A 19,113-nucleotide genomic window follows, 5' to 3' on the forward strand; every position below is an offset into this window, starting at 1 on the left:
GAGGAATAGCTCTGAAACTGCAGTTGTGTCATTGACTCTGACTGTCTAACAATATTTTTTTAGATTTCTAGTTGTTGGGAAATGAAATCTGAGCATTTTACAAGTGTTTTCTAGATTAACAAAAGATCTTTAATGAAGCACTAATTGGATTTCTATGTTAATTAAGTTTCGATTTTGTGTTACATGCTCAGGGTCATCATTTCGAAAGGGTAATGCCAAAATTACATTCCTCATCTGCAATTTTTGTGGCTAACCTTGCACTTGCTTCATCTGATTAGGAGGGGGATGGGATAAAATCATAAAGTTCTAGTTCCAGATTCTGATAATTCAACTACAGACTTGAAAATAGTTTCACTAGGTAAATAGATTACATTGCTGCTGCTCAGACCCAGAGCCCAGTCCACAAATTCCAGTCCTCTTGCATTCTTCATTCAGTAGCTCCATTTGTACCACAACAAATGCCTCAGCATGTGTATCCAAGTTCTACAGTAGGAATTTTCTTATAAATTCAGGCTCACAAAGACTTTGTTCAGCTTATCTATTTTTTTGTAAATTTCCACCAAGATCTGCCAGATTTTTTTTCACAACAGCACATCCACAAATTTCTCTATTACTTTTGAAGAAGTTTGTCAAATCCTTGAAACTTCAGAGTATGAACAGTTTGCCTGTCAAACTGCATGCAGATCTTTCCTTCCTGTAGAGGTATATATATACACACACATATACCCACTCATATATAGATATATTTTCAAATTTTTTTAGGGGTTTTGGGTTTTTTTTTTTTTTTTGCAAGTATTAAGTCCGTTGAATTTTCTTTCCAGTACTCGTTTTCAAAATAAACAACCTGAAGCTGGGTTTGGGTTGTGAGAGGGAAGGCCTGTACGTATGTTTCAGAACAAATGTGTGGGTGGTCCAGATCTGGAGCTCAGACAGTTTCAAAATGACTGATGGACACATAAAACAAGTAGCAGAGTCCTTTTCTTCAGTTCCAGGCATTCTGGCAGAATTTAAACCAGAGAAGAGGGATGTTTTATCAGGAAATTTAAAGAGAATCATTTGGAAGCGGGGTGGAGGGAGAAGATGTTTAGCAGTCAAAGTCCTAAGTGCTGTGGGACAGTTCCTTGGCACTACAGCCCATTTACAGCACCATTTACAGCTGCCTTAACACACAAGTATCATTGGATTTCGGAAGGCAGCTTTTTTAGTTCCAGGATGTTAGTACCTGACTGTTGCACAGTTTGCACATTAAAAATTAAGACCAGACAAAATATATTCTATGGTAAATAAGTCTAAACTATGCTGGGCTTATTCATAAGAGGTAAAAAAAGAAAGATCACTCTTAAAAATAAAATATTCTATTTTGGTTATATCGACCTGACAATCTTATTTTCACAGCAGTGGTGACTTCTATAACAAGTACCTGAAGCCCACAGACACATCTATCCAACAAGAGCATTAAATATTAACCATATTATGAAATGAGTAAGATAGGAAAGTTCAGTTCCATGTTGACATGCAAAAAACCCTTACAGGACAAGCTGTGAGCACTGAATTGTCTTAACTGAACGCCATTATTGTCAGTTGAACATAGTAAGTTTTCTGAAACATGCCCATAACAAAGACATAAAATTGTCATTTATTTAATGATGCTGTCTGTAACCTAAGAGTCTGAATGGATTGAATAGAAATACCACTAATAAAATTACAGCCTTCAGAAATAGACAATAAAGGTGGCTTGATTATTTTAAAAAAAGTTTCTTCAGTTGGCAGTTGTGATTCCCCCAATGTGCTCAAAACTGCAAAGGGCGAATGAAAATGAACAGTGAGAAAGCAGACATGGATATATGAATCAAGTAATTGTGCAGAGCACTACGAAATCAAGGGTGCAGAGCAGCTCACAGAGGGGGAAGAACGTGAATTTACCAACTGGGATGTGCAGCATCCACCATGAACAGCTGCACTGACTAGCCTAGTGCTGTGTTTGGTACAGAGCTGCACAGGGACTGAAGAGATGAACCAGATCTCTCAGAACTGATTCAATACTTCTGCTAACTTAATTTGGATCTGGAGTCTTCAAAATTCATTTTTGTTTCCTGTGAATGAGAGGATCACTTCTGCTTTTGAGACACTTTTGAGGTTTAATACCTATGTGTGGTCAGGCTGGCTGTACGTCAGATATCAAAGCAGTACATAGTGAAAAAGAAGGAGACTTCTGTCAAATTCAAAATTACTAAAGTGAAATGGTGTAACCAGCAGAAGCTGTTACGATCTCTGCCTTCTTCCAAGGTGCCTCCTAGTGCCTCTCTGAAAATTTCCCTAAAGTTTGCAGGGACCAACTGATTTTGTCTTTAGTGAGGAGACTCTCAGAATCAACGGCTTGAATGCAAAGCATTAGGTTCAGTAAGTTATTCTAGAGAAGTCTAAATAAAGACTGCCCCTGTTCAATTTGTTTCTCTCTGTCACTAGAAAATGTGAACAGGTGGAAAATATGGTTGCAAGGGAAGAAAAAAGCCTACTATTCAAAGAGGAACACAGGTTTTCTGGCTTGCTCTCTAGAGTTAGGATGAGTATGCTTATTTTCTCTTGATAATGGAGAACTCTTCTCGTGCTCATGCCCTACTCCAAAATGTCTGCATTGTCCAAATGTTGCCTAGTGCTCTGGACTAGATCAACTGGTGAAGCTGGGAGAGAAGTGGTTTAAATTTTGGCATGTCAAACTTCAACCAGCATTTGTCTGAGAGAGCAGAGAGATGACCACCCCGATCATTCCAGGGGATGAAGGGATCTTCTCAATGCTTGCAGCTCAGAGTCTGCTCTTGATATGATTCTGGAAGACGGTATATCTCTGTAAGAGCTGCTATTTTTTGGCTTTTCAGAGGCTGATGTGTTTGCATAAAACATTTGTCTAGAAGAAATAATGGATTACAACACAGAGTTGCAGGGTATGAAGATATAAGAAAAGCAAGACAAAGGGTTGTCTGTAACAAATATCCTGGCTGTAACAAAGGCTGCTGAGGGGGCTACTGCACGCAGAAAGTGATTTGAAGTTTTTGAACAGGCATTGACTGCTTTTTAATGTCTGGCAGAGTCCTAGCAGTCTGCATTGCATCTCACTAGGGAATCCAGATTACTGAGCAATGATGAGAAAGGAAAGACAAAAAAAGAGTGAGGTATTAAGAAATGGAGGTAGCAAAATTAGAGGTAGACTTCAATTTATGATTTGGAAGCCAAAGAGCTCTCCAGGCAATTGAGCAAGCTGCTCTTGGTTGCAGCAGCTCTCCTTACAGCTTCAAGTGGCCAGCTTCTAGATTGCTTTGGTTTGTAGTCATGGATAAGCACTCCCTCTGGAAATTACTGAAAGCACTCTGCCACATCAACTCACAAGCTTATAAAATTATATTTTAATTGTGTTATTAAACCTTTCTCACTTTTGCTATTGTCTGTTTACCTTCCTGATTCAGCTGGATCCAGCTGTGCTGGAATACGAATGTGGTTCCTCCTGAATAGCGCTGTTTATTTGTAACAGAATATGTAATGAGAATGGGTGAAACCCACTGCCCAGAAGCAAGCTAAGATCTCTCTTTCTCCTCCTATTAAAGGAAGAGTTGGAGCAGTTGGAGGTGTGGTAGAGGAGTGCTATAGAAACATGCTTTAGTCATAGGGAATATATTTTGTTCTTATTTAATTTGGTATAAAGCATCCAGACACAGGCTGATGGACAGGTTATAATCTCTGTTCTCACCTTAGCTGCTCCCTTCCTTTCCCAATCCTTTTCTGTTTCCTCTGATTTAAAACTCATCTTTGTTGGGCTCAAGGGACTCATTTTGTTGGGCTGGATTAGCACTTCCCATCAGAAAGATTATGCTAAACAGCTGAAAAAATTAATGTACTCTTATGGCTCCAGGACCAATAAGAATTTATTACCGAGACTGGGACTGTGGTGAGGAGGAACCACAGATGCCACTGGTTTGGTGTGTTGGTTTTTGGAGCTCTCTTCCCCCCCCCCCCGCTGCCCCGATATAAGCAGTGTATATTCCTTTCTTTGAGTAAAATACCGAATTTTCCTTTTAATTATATCCGGTCACAATAGTGTCTTGATCCTCTTTTGTGACAAAAGTCCCACAAGACAGAAGCTTCTGTTGTACCTCTAACTTGAATCCAATGTTTGCCAGATAGTATTAATAAAGACTATAGGAGATAATGCTGCTGTTGCTTAGAGTAAAATACAACTCTGACTCTTCAGACACATTCAGTAGTCATTGATGCAGTCGGTTCTACTGCAGTCTCTGTTCTTTATCATTTAGTTTCCCTATCACACAAGTCTATATGACATTACTAAAGCAACATACCACAGAGATTAACTCCATGGATTTTTGGAGGTTTTCTGGCAGAAGAATATATCATTAGTTTATTAACACAAGCAAAATAGTAATTAAAAAAAATCATAAATTGATTTAATACATTGATTAAATAATATAGTTTAGCCTGGAAACACTCAAATTCTCAGCTATGCACATGTAATTCAGGTTCTGAAGGAAACTGTTACTCCACACAGACTCCTGTATAATGTGTTGAACAGGAACAATGGGAGCAACTGGCTGTTATCTCAATGAAGTTTGCCTGAATATTACAATATTTCAAGATATTTTTAGTTTTCCTACTATTACAAAAGATCATCAGCTCTTCTATCAACTTGATATTACAGCAAAAGAAGAGAAGAAAAACAAAGAGAAAGAAATCACCATCTGTCATCTTTGGCTAATTATTTCGAGCCCTACATTGTTTTATACACTGCAGCACACTATTTTAGGTTTTCTTAACTGAGCAGTCTTCTACTCAGTGAGAGTATAAATAAGTTCACGTCTAGCTAGTTCACCACTGGTCAGTGTTTTGTGCTGTCATTTCATACAGCCTTCCTCCCAACCAAATGCAAGGATTTATTGATTTGGACAAGTCTGTTTTATTCTGCTCCCTCAGCTAAACTATTTTTTTCAGAGTAAAACTCCGTTTTATTACTTTTTTGGTGGGTATATGAGGAAGAACAAGGAACAGGACTTTATTCCTCCAAACCCCTGGTAGCAGTCCAGCACTTTGGCATTATCTCTCCTGCAGTTTTTGGAATGAGATAGTAAATGAAGGAGCTTTCTGCAAATGTGGAGGGATCAAATCAGGCAGCAGGCATTCATCTGAAAAGATGTTTGCAGTATTTATGTGAAAAGCAATAAGTAATGTTCTTCTTCAGAGGGGACCCAGGAGCTCTCTGCTTCTATACACCCTGTGGGTGTAGCACCCTGAAGAACCATGTGGAGTGAGAAAGCAGCTTCATTACTTCAGACTTTGTCCAAAAATTCCTCTTGTGCTCTGAGATGTGGGTTACCATATAACTAAACTACTTTAGCATCCTGGGTGAATTGTGACTTGTTTTTTTTTAACTCTCATGCTGAAGTTTTTGTTGTATTCTCATTAGTTTTTTAAAGGTTGAGGTGCAGCAAACTGAATAAAACAGAATGTATCCTCATTTTGTAAGTGCTGACAGTTGTCATACTATCTTTCATTCTCACAAACAAATGTGATTTTTTAGTTCTTTCAGCAAGCTGATGTTCTTCAATACAAATGGAAAGCAAGTTCCCAGACAAATTTTTAAAATCTACAGATGTTGAAACAATGTGATTAAGATTTAAGATAATTAACAGGAAAGAAACAAGCAGGAAATACTAAAAACTCCCCCAACATTTAGATACTTTTCAGCTTCTCAGAAAGCAGTGTGGGAAATTATCTTTCAATCTTATTTTTTTAATGTAATGTAAAAGTAGCCTGAGATAAAATCCTGAATTTGTGCATTTTAGGCTCTGGTATACTTGGAGATAAACTGTGGTATTTTCTTTTGAAAGTAAGAACTACAAGTGGACAATGATAGTAGGAAAACAATTTTTTTGAGAAAATCTTACAGAAAGGCCACTAAATGTCATCTGAAGACTCTGAACATCCATGAGCATCCATTTCATCCATTGTATCAAACTCAGTGATTACACCATGTCTGTGTGAATTTGTTGCTAAAGACTTCCAAATACTCAATCAAAATGGGATCAGGCCCAAACATTTTATATGCCCTGATTATATTTCATTTCACTGGTCATCTCCTGGTTTTAACAAGGACAAGCAGCAGAGCAAAGATATTTTCATGTCAAGCTCATCTAAACACATGTAAGAGTAGAGTGCACATGCAGAGCCCCAGAGGACTGAAAATCAAGAATTCAAACCACTTTTCCAAGATTATCAGGGTTCTTTTCACTTGACAGAATTGTAGACCATGCCAAAAAGTACCAGAAGAACCTCACTTATGTCTTTCCTATACTAGCAGCACTCTTAAATTGAAAATTCACACACATGATTCAAAGAAAATCAATAAACTGCAATAAGGCACTCTAAAGCTCAGCTTGCCTTTTTTTTCTTATCTAATTAATTTCTTACCTTAAAATATATTTCAATATTTCATATGTCATTGGAAAATATAGAATCTGTGAATAACATTTCTTTTACATACCTGCCACTTGAAATAAAGTCAAGCAACAAAGAACAAAGAGTATATACAGGAGAATAGTAGAAGACAATCTAAGCAAAATATGGAAAACCAAGTCATTACTTAAACTTATACTGTGTGCTGCATAGGAAGGCAAACTAGAATCAGTCATAACTCCTCCATCCTTTCAACACCTCTGTACCCACAGCATTGAAAAAATCCTTACTTCAGGAGGTGAAAGATTAAGGTAAACCTGCTAAAGGAGAGAGAATATATAGATGTCAACAATTAAGAAAGGTGTATGAACTGCCTAGAAAAATGTTGTATCCACAATGAAATGCCATGCATCTTTATTATAAGAACTACTCCATCACAAATAGATATTACCTGGTAGTAGGCAGTAGTGGATTTTGCAGCTTTTTGAACCCTTTCAGTTTTTATGCATGTTAATAACAACTATTTCAGGCTTGGCTGAAGCAAGCATCTAGAGTACTACAACAAACAGATCTACAGTTGTTCCCCTGGGTCAGAAAGTACAGCACAACTGAACAATGACAGACCACAGACTGACGTGGAGAAATTAAACATTTTTATGAACATCAGAAAGTTAGAAAGAAAGCATAACTTCACAAAACATCACTTATTAGTTACCTGTCCCAGAGAGTAGGTGAAGATTTTGCGAGCCTGCCCTGGAGAATTCTAGGTTGCCATAGGCAGGTTGGCACCCAGGAATTTCGTATCCTGCAGCATGAATAGAGGATAAACCATGGCTAGGTATGGCTCATAAGACATACGAGTGATAACCTAGCTAGATTTGCTGCAGGCTATGGCATAATTTGGTACTAATTACTATTCAAGATATCTTACTTTAAAACAGTATTAAAACTACACATCAGGATAATACTGCAGCACACATATTCAGTGATTTTCTAGTATGACTATGGTAGGTCAGAATAAGTATTTATAATTGATCTTATAATGGCTGTAAATGGGTGCTACTCCATCCGTTTTACAGGAGAAATGTTTGCTCTTAAGATCTGTGAATCAAGCCCTTATATTTTTGCATTGTAAAAACATCAGATTAAACAAATACATGCTTCATTGAAACTGGGTCAGCAAAATTCCTTCTGAGCACCATAATGTTTAATACAGTTTTGATTAAATCTGGGCTGAGGTTCAAGTTCCACACACCAGGTTCCATGCATATCTACCAGCAGCAGAACAATAGCTATGAAATATTTGCTGGAAGTGAAAAGCACAAAGAGAAACAATCTGAACTAGCAATCTAAGCTATGAACAACACACAGCAAAAGCAGATCCAGAGCCCAGAAGAACGCCAATGAGGCAGGCAAATTAGCAACAAGAACTGTTTCCCAACATTAGCATCAAGCAATGCTGGTAAGATTCAGAACACTCTGTTCGGTCGGAAGTCAAGCAAATTCTCTCTCAAGTCCAAGATGTATTTTCCTGAGTAAAATCTGAGTAAGGACCACAGAATCTGGCCACACAGAATATCTCATACAGTCTTGCTGTGTTCCTTTGCAATATTAGAAATGCAGCATAATGCACCTTGAGGGATAAACTGAAAAAAAGATCAGTTTTATCTCGTTCAAGCACATTCACATTTATGAATCAGAATTTTTACATATGCCTTCCATGTGCTCAGTGATCACTATCCATGCAGAAAATCCTACCTTCCAGTATTCACCATCAATTACTAGTGGGTACTGTGAAGTAGGGACCTTCTGGGCTGTGAACACATCTTTACATGCAGGGGTACATTTCAGGAGCAATAACTTCCTTACACAGAGCAGCAAAGAATCTCAGTGTTTATGAGAAAAGATAACTCTGCTGAGTCTCTTGCCCCTGCTCTAAGTCCACTCTGGGATTGACTTCATGTCAAGAACAAGCAGCAAGACAATGCTTTTTAAGGCACTCTGAGAAAAAAAACCACTAAGTGAATTCCAGCGTGTTGGTTTAGTTGCACTGCCAAGCTGGTCACTGAATAAGGAAGGAACATTTCAGTATCTTTTAACTTCTTCCATTTGGACTTGGATTAACTATGTGAAGACACCCAGATCCAAGGCTTAGATGTTGTCATCACAAGAATTTACAGCAATATTAGCTTTAAAATCAAAGTGGAGGTGAGAATAAATCTCTGCAATCCATAAAACTCTGATACTGTTGTTTTTTTAGTGAACTGTCAGTATTACTTTGGATCACATATATCTCACAGCTTTTCTGATTTTCTCCAGCTGCAAATCTCATAATCAGTAGGTGTGTATCAGTTCTGCAGTGCTTTGATATATAGATTTTCATTTTCAACTATGAGTCTCAGGAAAGCAGTTCATTGTAGAACTACAGATTTGAAAATGGTCTCTACCTGGCTCTCCATTATGCACCTGCATATTTTTAGGTACAAATTGCAAACTACTTCAAAAAATTGGGTCTTTGAAAGGTTAATTTTGAAAAAAATCAGTGAATTCAAACCTGTGCATTTTGTATATTTCTCCACAGTTCACTGAGAAACCTTCCACAGTAGTTTTCTAATGAAATAACAAAACTTGTAAATTCTGAAACAGATAAAATGAAAACACTGAGATTCTGAAACAGATAAAATGAAAATACTGAGATTTTCAAGCCCACAAAATTAATTGTTTGGACTTTTGTAGCACAGAAGCTATATGAGCAGAGAGAAATCTTTGCTGTCTTCAGATCCATTCCTAGCTTTCTTTCATGTAGTCATCACCTAACCTATCTCATACCTTTTAATAATATATAGCAAGTAGCTTTGCCATAGGTAATTTTGACAAAACTTTCTAAGACTATGAGGCTCTGAGAAGCTTTGACAGAGAAGGGAGGGGTGTGAATTCCGCTTTAGCTATTTGCTTAGAGTTTTCTTCTGACATCTTTTCTGTAGTAAGTCCTGTGTAATTGCTCCATAAGTGAGCTAATGCAGAGAAAAGCTCTCTGCTCTAAACATTGTGGGTTTTTCAAAAGATCCCCAAAGGGATTTTATAACATCCTGTCTCAGATAATCAATGTCAGTTGTAGTCAGTCAGCCAGATTCTCATGTACAAGGTTGAAAAATAATTAGTAACTATAAGATTTATTTATTTGCCTGACATACAAACACGAAAATTAATTTGTCTGCACTTTACATGGGAGATTGTTTTAACATTAGCAAATCAGAAATCACCAAAACATACATACGTTTCTCTATAAATCAACCGTAAATTTTAAACAAAAAAAAGCAGAAAATGCTCCCAGTTCTGTCATTATGTTATTTCCTTTCTGAAAGAGCAGTTGTAAGAAACTTGTAATTATTGAAAATAATAAACAAGCCTATTTAAATAGAATGTTGTATACTGATAGTATAAAAAAGTAGCTTGCTATGAGGAAAATATCAGCCCCCAAACCTCAATGATAAATTATTTCACATTGTCAAATTTTATGATGATTTTTTATCATGCCTTAGTGTGATAAAGTAACTCATTTTCCTCTTCTTTCTTTCCCTTATGCCTCACTGATATGATTGAGTCCGACTGCGGTGTCAAGTGAGGTTTGAATTTGGGCATAATGTTGTAATAGCCTGTGTTTTCCTGCCATGTCCTAGAATATGCACTATGTTACTTCAAATACTGCCTGTGGCTCATCTGACAATAATCACAGAGGATATTTACAGACCTAAGACAAATTAAAAAAAAAAAAAAAAAAGGTGGATTTCTCAGTGAAATATGATCAACACTTTATTTCACTGTCTGGAGAAGAACAACTAACAATCAGTTTTGGTGGCAGATGGTGATTGATCCACTGTGCCTGGAGTAGATTCATACAGACTGCTTTTTCTATTTAAGAAATGCTGTTGTGAGAAAAGTAAACACGATGCCCCTTACGATCCCCTCTCCATATTTCATAGGTGAGTAAGATTTATAACATCTGATACATATAAAGAACCCTTGTTTGGGTAGCACTCCTCAAAACCACTACTTTTTTACAGTAGCATACAGATGGTTATTTTATAAACGCTAATGCAAATCTCAATGATTTTTTTGAAATAATATATTTTTCAGAAGCTGGAGAATTTCATAATGGCTCCACTTGTGAGTGGAGGATTTAGTGAGTAGAATTTAGCAGTCTCTAAGCAAAAGCCACCCAAATCTTGCATCCGTTAAAGGGAAAAGGATTTTCTGTAGAGTAGGAAATAATGTGTCTTTGTCTGATTTTATCTTAAACTCAGTGCTCTTTAAGACCTGAAGGGGATTTGAGTGTCACCCTTAAACTGGGTTGTTCTATTATGGTTTCTATACTTGCCCAATTTAGCTTTCTTTTACCCCATTAAGAAGAAGTAAAGCACAAGAACTGCTATTTTTTGCTTATATTGACACCATGCAGCTATTTTAAGAGCCTGCTTTCATAAACACTAATAACCCCAGAAGAAACATTGACAGAGCAAGCTGGAAGAACTGCAGGGACACCTTGAAACATATTGTCACGACTCTACCTCCACATCCTGTCCTCGCTGAAGAAGCACGTGGCAGTTATGCTGATTTAGCATCACAGACTTGCAAGATACTGTCAGCTGCTCTCACTACCTACTTTCCTACCACTCACGCCAATGTAGGTAACTGGCTGTCATCTCCATGGAACAAAGGCTGGAGTTAATAAAAAAGTCAAACAATTCATTTTCTGTGAGGGGGTGGAAGTTCTAATCCTGGAGTTACCCAGAACTATCTATGACCACAGCAATAAATAATGTAAAACTGCTGCAGGGACTGCAACAGTATATCTCAATAAATATTTTAATAATAATTCCCTAATTGAAAAACAGGATCCTAAAGAACTGTGCATCCCTCTAGTTGGGGTACTCTGCAGGGTCTGAATCAGTGGCTCCACAGTGTGGACACTGATGTCATCAGAATACCTGGGAATAAAGGAAGCTAGGAATGTCCATCGAGCAGAAAAAGGAGGAAGCTGAGGACGCTTGTTATCAGTGAAATTAATATCTATTTTCTGTCAGTATTGGATCTTGCTTTGCTAGCTAGATTTAACACACTTCAGGAGGGGGTATATCACTTGCAAAAGGCCTGCTGGCTTGGGCAGCTTTCAGTATCCTTCTGATCAGGAACAAAAATCCATCCTTTTTCCTCATCATTTTTTTGTACAACTCTTCTAACAAGCTCCTGCTATGACTTCCCTTCATCGCCAGCTTTGCCCATCTGTGCAATCCCAATCTCATACGTTTCTGGTACGGCCACTGGCTCTCCTTGGTGTGCTGCTGCAATGCTGAGGGAGAAAGACCACCTCAGTGTGCCCTTTTGGGAACCCAGACCCTTTCTGCTAGAAAGAGTTAGGGAGGAAATCTTATTCTGTCTTGAAATTCTGGGATCAACAACACCTAACTGAAATTGAACTTACATGAGATGTAGTTGCCAAATGAATGTGCATATATATATATGCACATATATACACACATACTTTAAACCCACTATTTTCAGAAAATGTATGTGGTAAATAGTATATAAAGCCTTTAGAGTTAAAATTCCACGCTCAGATTATAAATATGTGAATGAACAATTATTACTGCATTATTCATGTCAACGGAAGAGTTGCAGTAGGATTGGAGCTTCTTGCAATGTATGATTTTGCTTGTTGATGACTTCAAATGCTTGTGTAGCCAAAACACAAATTATATTTCATTCAAATGCAAGGCAGTTGATTCAGTACAGGTGTATTAACAAAATGTAAGGATTTATGACTGAATTAATTAATGAACTTTTTCTACTCAAAATGTTGAGACACAATGCCCTCTGTGAATAGTGTCACAGGAGACAATTTGAGTTAGTCAGTTTTACATACGTTTCTAATAATTAACAGCTGGTTTAAGCTCTCAAAAGAAAAAGACGAAGTTTTTCCAAACTTTTGCTACCTTTATTGTGTTAACTGGTTACTGTAATTTGCATAATAATAACCACCACTGGCTTGAATCTAGCTGGCTATTACAACAAAATCCAAGACTGTGAAGCTTTGCAAGCTTGGCAGCAACTTCTCTTGGTATTGCTGTGGCATTTCATTGCGGCTATATGACTTAATATTTTGTCAGTCTTTAAATGCTTGACATACACTGACTGATTTGAAATTTAACAGCTAGTTGAGTATAATTTTACTGGTCATTAAATTTCAACACATGCAGAAACACTCCCTCCTGCAATTACAGAAAAATATGATCACAATTAGTCATTCAGTCTTTACATTGAAATAATCATAAATTGTTAATAATATTTGATTTTGAGTCTCCTGCTTGGGAAGCTGATCACCTGCGTATTGTGAAAATAATTAGTTAGCTTTACTGTCTTCCAGCTTACAAGCTACTGTAGTAGAATAAAAATGGTCACACTTTTCAGGGTTATAGATCACCTTTGCAGTGTGGTTCAATGACAGCTGATACATTGTACACTGCTTAAATACATTTTGTTATTTCCTGTGGGAAGCAATAGCCATAAATGCATTGTATAGGTGCCAAAATATACTTGTTGTCTGTAGACATTTCCCATTGGAACGATACTTGCTTATATGTTCTATATGTTTCACGAAGTTTCAGTATTAGTAATGGCTCTCCAGTGCTGTCAATGATGACCACATCATTATATCTGATAGCTCAATAACTTTCATTTACTCACTAAATATATAGGCTAAAGATCTGCTTTCTAAGCAGCACAAGTAAACTACTGTGTGAGGGAAGCAATGGCATGTCGGGAAAACACATCCCAGTGATATCCCTCTGAGAATTCTATGCAGAATCCTGGTCATTCATTTCCAAGAGATGGATCCAGTCTCGAAGAGATGCACAGAAAAGGCTTCTTCTAAGACTTAAAAGGCATCTTAGAAAACAAACTTGAAAGTAGACTGGTCTAGATCAGTACAAGAAAGGAAAGAATGAGTGGGGATGTGGCTGCCATCATAAATGTAAGGGGGGGAGGAGGGAAACTATTTCTTCTAAAGAAAAGCATTGGCTTCAGAATAAGTGAAAAGAACTGATCATTATTACATGTTGTTCCGGAAATTAAAATACTTATAATGATGGAACAAAATTATTCTGGAACATGCTTCCAATAAGAGTTACAGATAGAAAACCACTTAGAAGGTGGAATATGTGGCTGCCTGTAACTGCAGATGACTTTTCTAAAGTGTCCATGTCTTTTTTTTCTAAATTGCTTCTTCACAAAAAGCTTATTGTCAATAGATTTATGCTACCAATGGACCTCAACCCTTCCAAATCTTACTCCCTTCAGTGTTCAGTGACATTCAAGTAAATTGGTACTTGCAAGAGAACAGAACCAGGCACCAGCTCAGTTCTGCCAATGAGAGGAGTCAGAAATGTAAGAAATCTGATTGAGAAAGACAATGTCAAGAGCCTTACCTTTCAGAATCTGATGCAGCCAATGAATTTGTCATTTAATCTGCGCTAGCAATCCATTTATCTGTCCAGCACTTTCACACGTTTACAATAGAAATGCATTGCAACAGAGCAGTTGTATTTTCAATAGAGAATACTATGATTACAGAGATAACATCTACAGAAACATTCCCAGGAGATGTTTCCGGGCAGCTTAAAATCGATAGAAATGATGAGTATTTTACATGTCTTCAGATTTTGCTTTTTGCTTTTACTCCTGAACAGAATGAGTTCTTTCTCTGTGGGTAGTTTTTTACATTCCTTTTGCTGAGAAAATTAAGCACAGAGTGATCTGCTTCAGAAGTCTGCTCACTGAAGAATTGGTAAATATGCATGTAAACAACTGCCCTAGAGTATAATCTGTGCTATTTTCATTTTACAGTTTGGTAGGTTAGAAGAAAGATTTAATTAAAAAAGGAGAGACTGGATGTCAGTTCAGAAATTGTTTTTCAATGTGCTTATGAACCCAGTTGAGTCCTCCTCTCCTGCCTGCCACCATAGATATAGATTATTTTTGCTAACTTCTGCTCTTGGTAAAGAGGTTATTAATCAGTGGTTGTACCTCTGATAAAATAATTCAGTAGAATTTTCTGGGTTGGTTAGCAAGGGCTTTGTCCCTTACATGTGTATACTGGTTCTCTCAGTCCATCTTGCACTCTGTGGGGCCATTTGAAAATGATTCTTTCTAGTTTTATGTATCTTCCATTATAAAGAAAAGATTTTCTGCTGTCTTAGTGTGTACTACATTCATTTTGAAGACGGTTACATTGGACTCTCGGGTATGTCATAAGCAATATCACTCCCAATGTAGAGAAAATCAGTTCACTTCTCTGTCACTCAACTTGATCTCATACTCTCTTCCCCTCTCATTCATCTAAAGTATGAGTTCATTGAGGGAGGGGAAATCTCCTAGGATTCTGGGAGAACAACACGCAGTATAATGAATCCTTATCTCAGAATGGGACTTCAAGTGATATAAAAAAAAAAGAAAATGAAAGGGAGAGTCTGGTGGAGTGCCTTTTGGGAAATCAAGAAAAAGGCTAGAAAGAACAATATCTGAGGGATAGAAGTCCTTGAGATGTATTAAAAACATCCTGATATGCTCAAACTTGTGTGGGGTTAAATTATGGCTTAAATTAAGCTAAATGGAAGATTTGAAAATTATTTCATTATCCTGAATACCGTTTTAAACCAGACAAGTATCAGTTAAAAGTCTGAATCCAGAGCAACGTAGGAACCAGAACAGATGCAGAGTTAAAGACAACACAGAGTTTCACCACCATAAAAATGGGTGTTGCTGGGAAGAGAGTAGCGCTGGGATGAAGAAGAAGGCGTTGTGCTCCTGCTTGTTCCAGAGCAAGGGCTATGACTGCTGCTTTTATAAGAGGGATGAACAAGGGATTTTAGTTATTCACAGTATCCTTTCCCCTGGCAGCAGCAGTGCCCAGTCTCTGGCAGAGGCAAAGCAGGCAGCTGCCCCGGCAACTACATATTTGTCTATGCCTAGAGCTGGCTCTACAAATCTCATTCAATTTGTTTCAGGGTTTGAACCATATACTATACTTGGCTTAAGGCCTATTCTATGCTTTGAAAGTGCTTTGGGAAAAAAGTAAAACATGCTGCAAAATAAAATTGCCAGGTGTGAGCAATCAGAGCACAATTAAATCTATTATGAATGGAACGAATTATTGTCTTAAAAAAATATTAGCTGTTGTGGAACATGTCTCATTTAGCAATTAAAAAATGTATATGTTTAGGTGAGTCTTATCGGTGCCTGGCTAACTCCTGTCATGTGAGTCTTCATATTTTCTTTTGCCAGAATTGGCTGTGTTGCCAGAAAACAGACTCAGTCTTCATCCAGATGTATATCAGTGAGTCACAGGCACTAGAGGGCTTTATTTAGTATAGATAATGTCTAACTATGATAATAGGAAACTAATGTACACTTTAAAAACTAGAGAGATATAAATGCAGAATGTAGAATGGCGAGAATTCAATGTCATAGAATAGACCTTTCGAAGGGTCAAAATTGAGGATTAAAGGGGAGTCAGACTCTGAAATAGTTCTTGGCTGCAGTGCAGGTCTTGCTTGCAAGACACAAATAGAGAAAGGTTATTCTCACTAATCAGTCTCACAGACACCTATTTTGGGGATTCTGGAGTGCCCTGGGAGGTAGGGTAGACACCAATTTGCTTGGGGCTGAGCGCAAAGGGGATGGCTGTACAGAGTTAGCACAGAGCCCAGCAGCTGTGATATCTCTTTTGGTTGTGACAGCGTATATTGCAAACCTTTGGTGATTTAAGAACAAAGCACAGATATGTTTTAGTTCGAGAGACTTCAGTCCTGTTTCTAAATTTTCTTGGGATATACCCTTGCTAGGTGACTAATGGGAAAGAAAGAAAGAAAGAAAGAAAGAAAGAAAGAAAGAAAGAAAGAAAGAAAGAAAGAAAGAAAGAAAGAAAGAAAGAAAGAAAAAGAAATTGGTTCTGTATCTCGTTTCCTTGACTATATGATATTTCTCTATTTCTTTAGCTATTTTGACCTCCTTAATTAGATGGTTTGAAAGTCCTGTCTAGACCCAGAGATCTCTTCTTGAAACAGTACAGTACTTGCATTTTGTGCCTAGAATATGATTTGAATCAGATACCAGAAGAGCAAGCATGTGTGACCTGAGGTGCAATACACTGATGCTTACTAGGCTGTACAATTCATTTGGATTTGGCTGCCAAGTGCAACTGATGACAAATTGGGCCTGAGGCTTGTAATAGCATCAGCTTGTTACGGTACACATATGGAAACCAGAAGGTCTGATATGGTAGCTGATCCCCTCAAAAAGACCAAAAGCTTGTACAGGAAAGCGGGGAGGCAGAATGTCCAGTACGATGATAGTGGGGCCAAGACATGTGGAAACCTGTTTTCTACTTGTGCAAGTTTTACTGGCCACATGAAATTAGAATCTAATTGCCATCTCAGCTAAAGGATAGCACTGCAATACTCCTTCATGTATATTGAGGGTCTCAGCCCTCAGTGAAGGATTTGGGAGAATATTGTGTGCCCCATATAACCAAATGTTTGAGGGGTGGAGATGTCAAGTAAGTCTGTTAATACCATACTGTGTTCCATTCAATCTCACTTAATCTTCTTTTTTTTTTCTCTGCTAAAAGGTATCTATCTCCTTTGCCAGAAATGTGCTCTGCTTAGTAGCTGAGTAATGAGTTTTGTCTTTGCAAAATGCCAGCTTCAGTCTCTTGCTAGTTTCAGATCAGAGCTGCTGCCTCTTGGCTCCTACAAATGTAGAAACACAAAATCATGCAATGGCTTCATTGGAAAAGATCATTGAGATCATCAAGTCCAACCACATCTGTCCACTACTAAACCATATCCCTGAGCACCTCATTCATGTATCTTTTAAGTACCTCCAGGGGTGATGACTCAACCACATCCCTGGGCAGCCTGTTCCAATGACTGATAACCCTTTCAGTGAAGAAATTTTTCCTGATGTCTAATCTGAACCTCCCTTAGTGCAACCTGAGGCCATTTCCTCTCATTGTCTTGCCTATCACTTGGGAGAAGAGACCAACACCCATCTCAGTACAACCTCCTTTCAGGTAGTTGTGGGCAGTGATAAGGTTCCCCCTTAGCCTTCTTTTCTCTAGACTATACAACCCCAGTTCCCTCAGCCACCTCTCATAAGGCTTGTTCTCCAGCAACTTCATCAGCTTTCTTGCCCTTCTGTGCACATGCTTCAGCATCTCAATGTCTTGTACCAAAGGGCCCAAAACCAAACATGTTATCTGAGACGTAGCCTCATGAATGCCAAGTACAGGGGCAGATTCACTCTCCTGGTCCTGCTGACCACACTGTTTCTGATATAGGCCAAGATGCCACTGGCCCTCTTGGCCCACTGGGCCACTGCTGACTCATATTCAGCCAACCGTCAACCAGCACCTTCAGGTCTCTCTCTGCCAGGCAGCTTTCTAGCTACTTACCCAAGCTTGGAGTGCTACATGTTTGTTTTTTTTTCACAAGTGCAGAGCTCAGCATTTGTCCTTGTTGAACCTCATGCTGCTGGTTGCAGCCCATCCATCCAACCTATTCAGATCCCTTTGCAGATCCTCCCTACCCTCAAGCAGATCGACACTACCATTCAGTTTAGTGACATTCATGAATTTACCAAGGGTACACTCAATCCCTTAATCCAGATCATTGATAAGGACATTGGACAGAACTAGACCCAAAACAGAGCCCTGAGAAACATCACTTGTCATAGACCTCTAACTGGATCTAACTCCATTTACAATCATTCTTTGGGCCTTAGACTCACTTCAGTTGGGCTGTTGATCTCGCCATGCTTCTGAGGGGAATAGTCTTATTTCCAAAGTGACTACTCTCCATCAACAACATTTGCATCTTTGCTACCACTTGAAGTGTTATCCCACACTTCCTTGGAGGTGGCACACCAAAAGGCCTCACTAGAATACCATCCCTGAGACACTGGAGTGCCATTCCCAGACTTTTTTCTATCAAGCCCAGCTTTGTCCTCCAAAGAGCGAAGCTATTGGGTTAAACTAAGGTAGATCAAAGGCTTGTCTTTAGGTTAAAGAGCTAATTTCCTTATCTTCTGAACTGGGGAAAGCATCATACTTAAAACATAAAAAGACACCACAACTCAGTAAAAGGAAATGACAGGGAAGGGTTAGCACTTGACTGACTGGTAAGCAGTCCTCCCCCACCCCAGTCATCTGGCAATGACCTAAGTGGTATTTGTAGAAGCTGCTAACTCCTTAGTAATGCTATGGTCTGCAAGGGATCTCTAGGAATATGAGATGAGAGAGAAAGAGTTTATGGGAGAAAGAAGCACTAAATTATTTGAATGAGTTTATGGCCATATTTAAGGTGGCTCAGTTGTGAAAACAGTAAGTCCTTAGCTATCAGATAGTTAATTTAGAGCAGTTTTGGTTTTTGTTTTTGCTATGACATATTCTCTTCACTTTATAGAAAGAGAATTTGGGGAGCTGAAGGGCTACTTCTGCTCAGCTTCATTGGTCTTCCTTATACATTGCTCATTCCTAACATTCCTGTGGTTCTCTCTGCATAACAAAAAATGAGAGTTTAAAATTTCTTGTATTGCGCATAT

General features: G+C 38.2%; 1 protein-coding gene across 7 annotated transcripts in view; it reads right to left on the minus strand.

Annotated features, from left to right (window-relative positions):
- BEGAIN (brain enriched guanylate kinase associated) overlaps positions 1-19,113 on the minus strand; it is a 157,744-nt gene that overhangs the window by 60,785 nt on the left and 77,846 nt on the right. For 3 of the 7 annotated variants that reach the window (XM_054068713.1, XM_054068714.1, XM_054068717.1), the window contains exon 3: positions 7,172-7,261. The exons of the other annotated variants lie outside the window; for them this stretch is intronic. In XM_054068713.1, coding sequence (XP_053924688.1) covers positions 7,172-7,261 — 90 coding nt within the window. The remainder of the gene's footprint in view (positions 1-7,171; positions 7,262-19,113) is intronic. 7 annotated transcript variants of the gene reach the window in all.

The sequence above is a fragment of the Cuculus canorus genome, chromosome 5 (assembly GCF_017976375.1).
Source record: "Cuculus canorus isolate bCucCan1 chromosome 5, bCucCan1.pri, whole genome shotgun sequence".
NCBI lineage: Eukaryota > Metazoa > Chordata > Aves > Cuculiformes > Cuculidae > Cuculus > Cuculus canorus.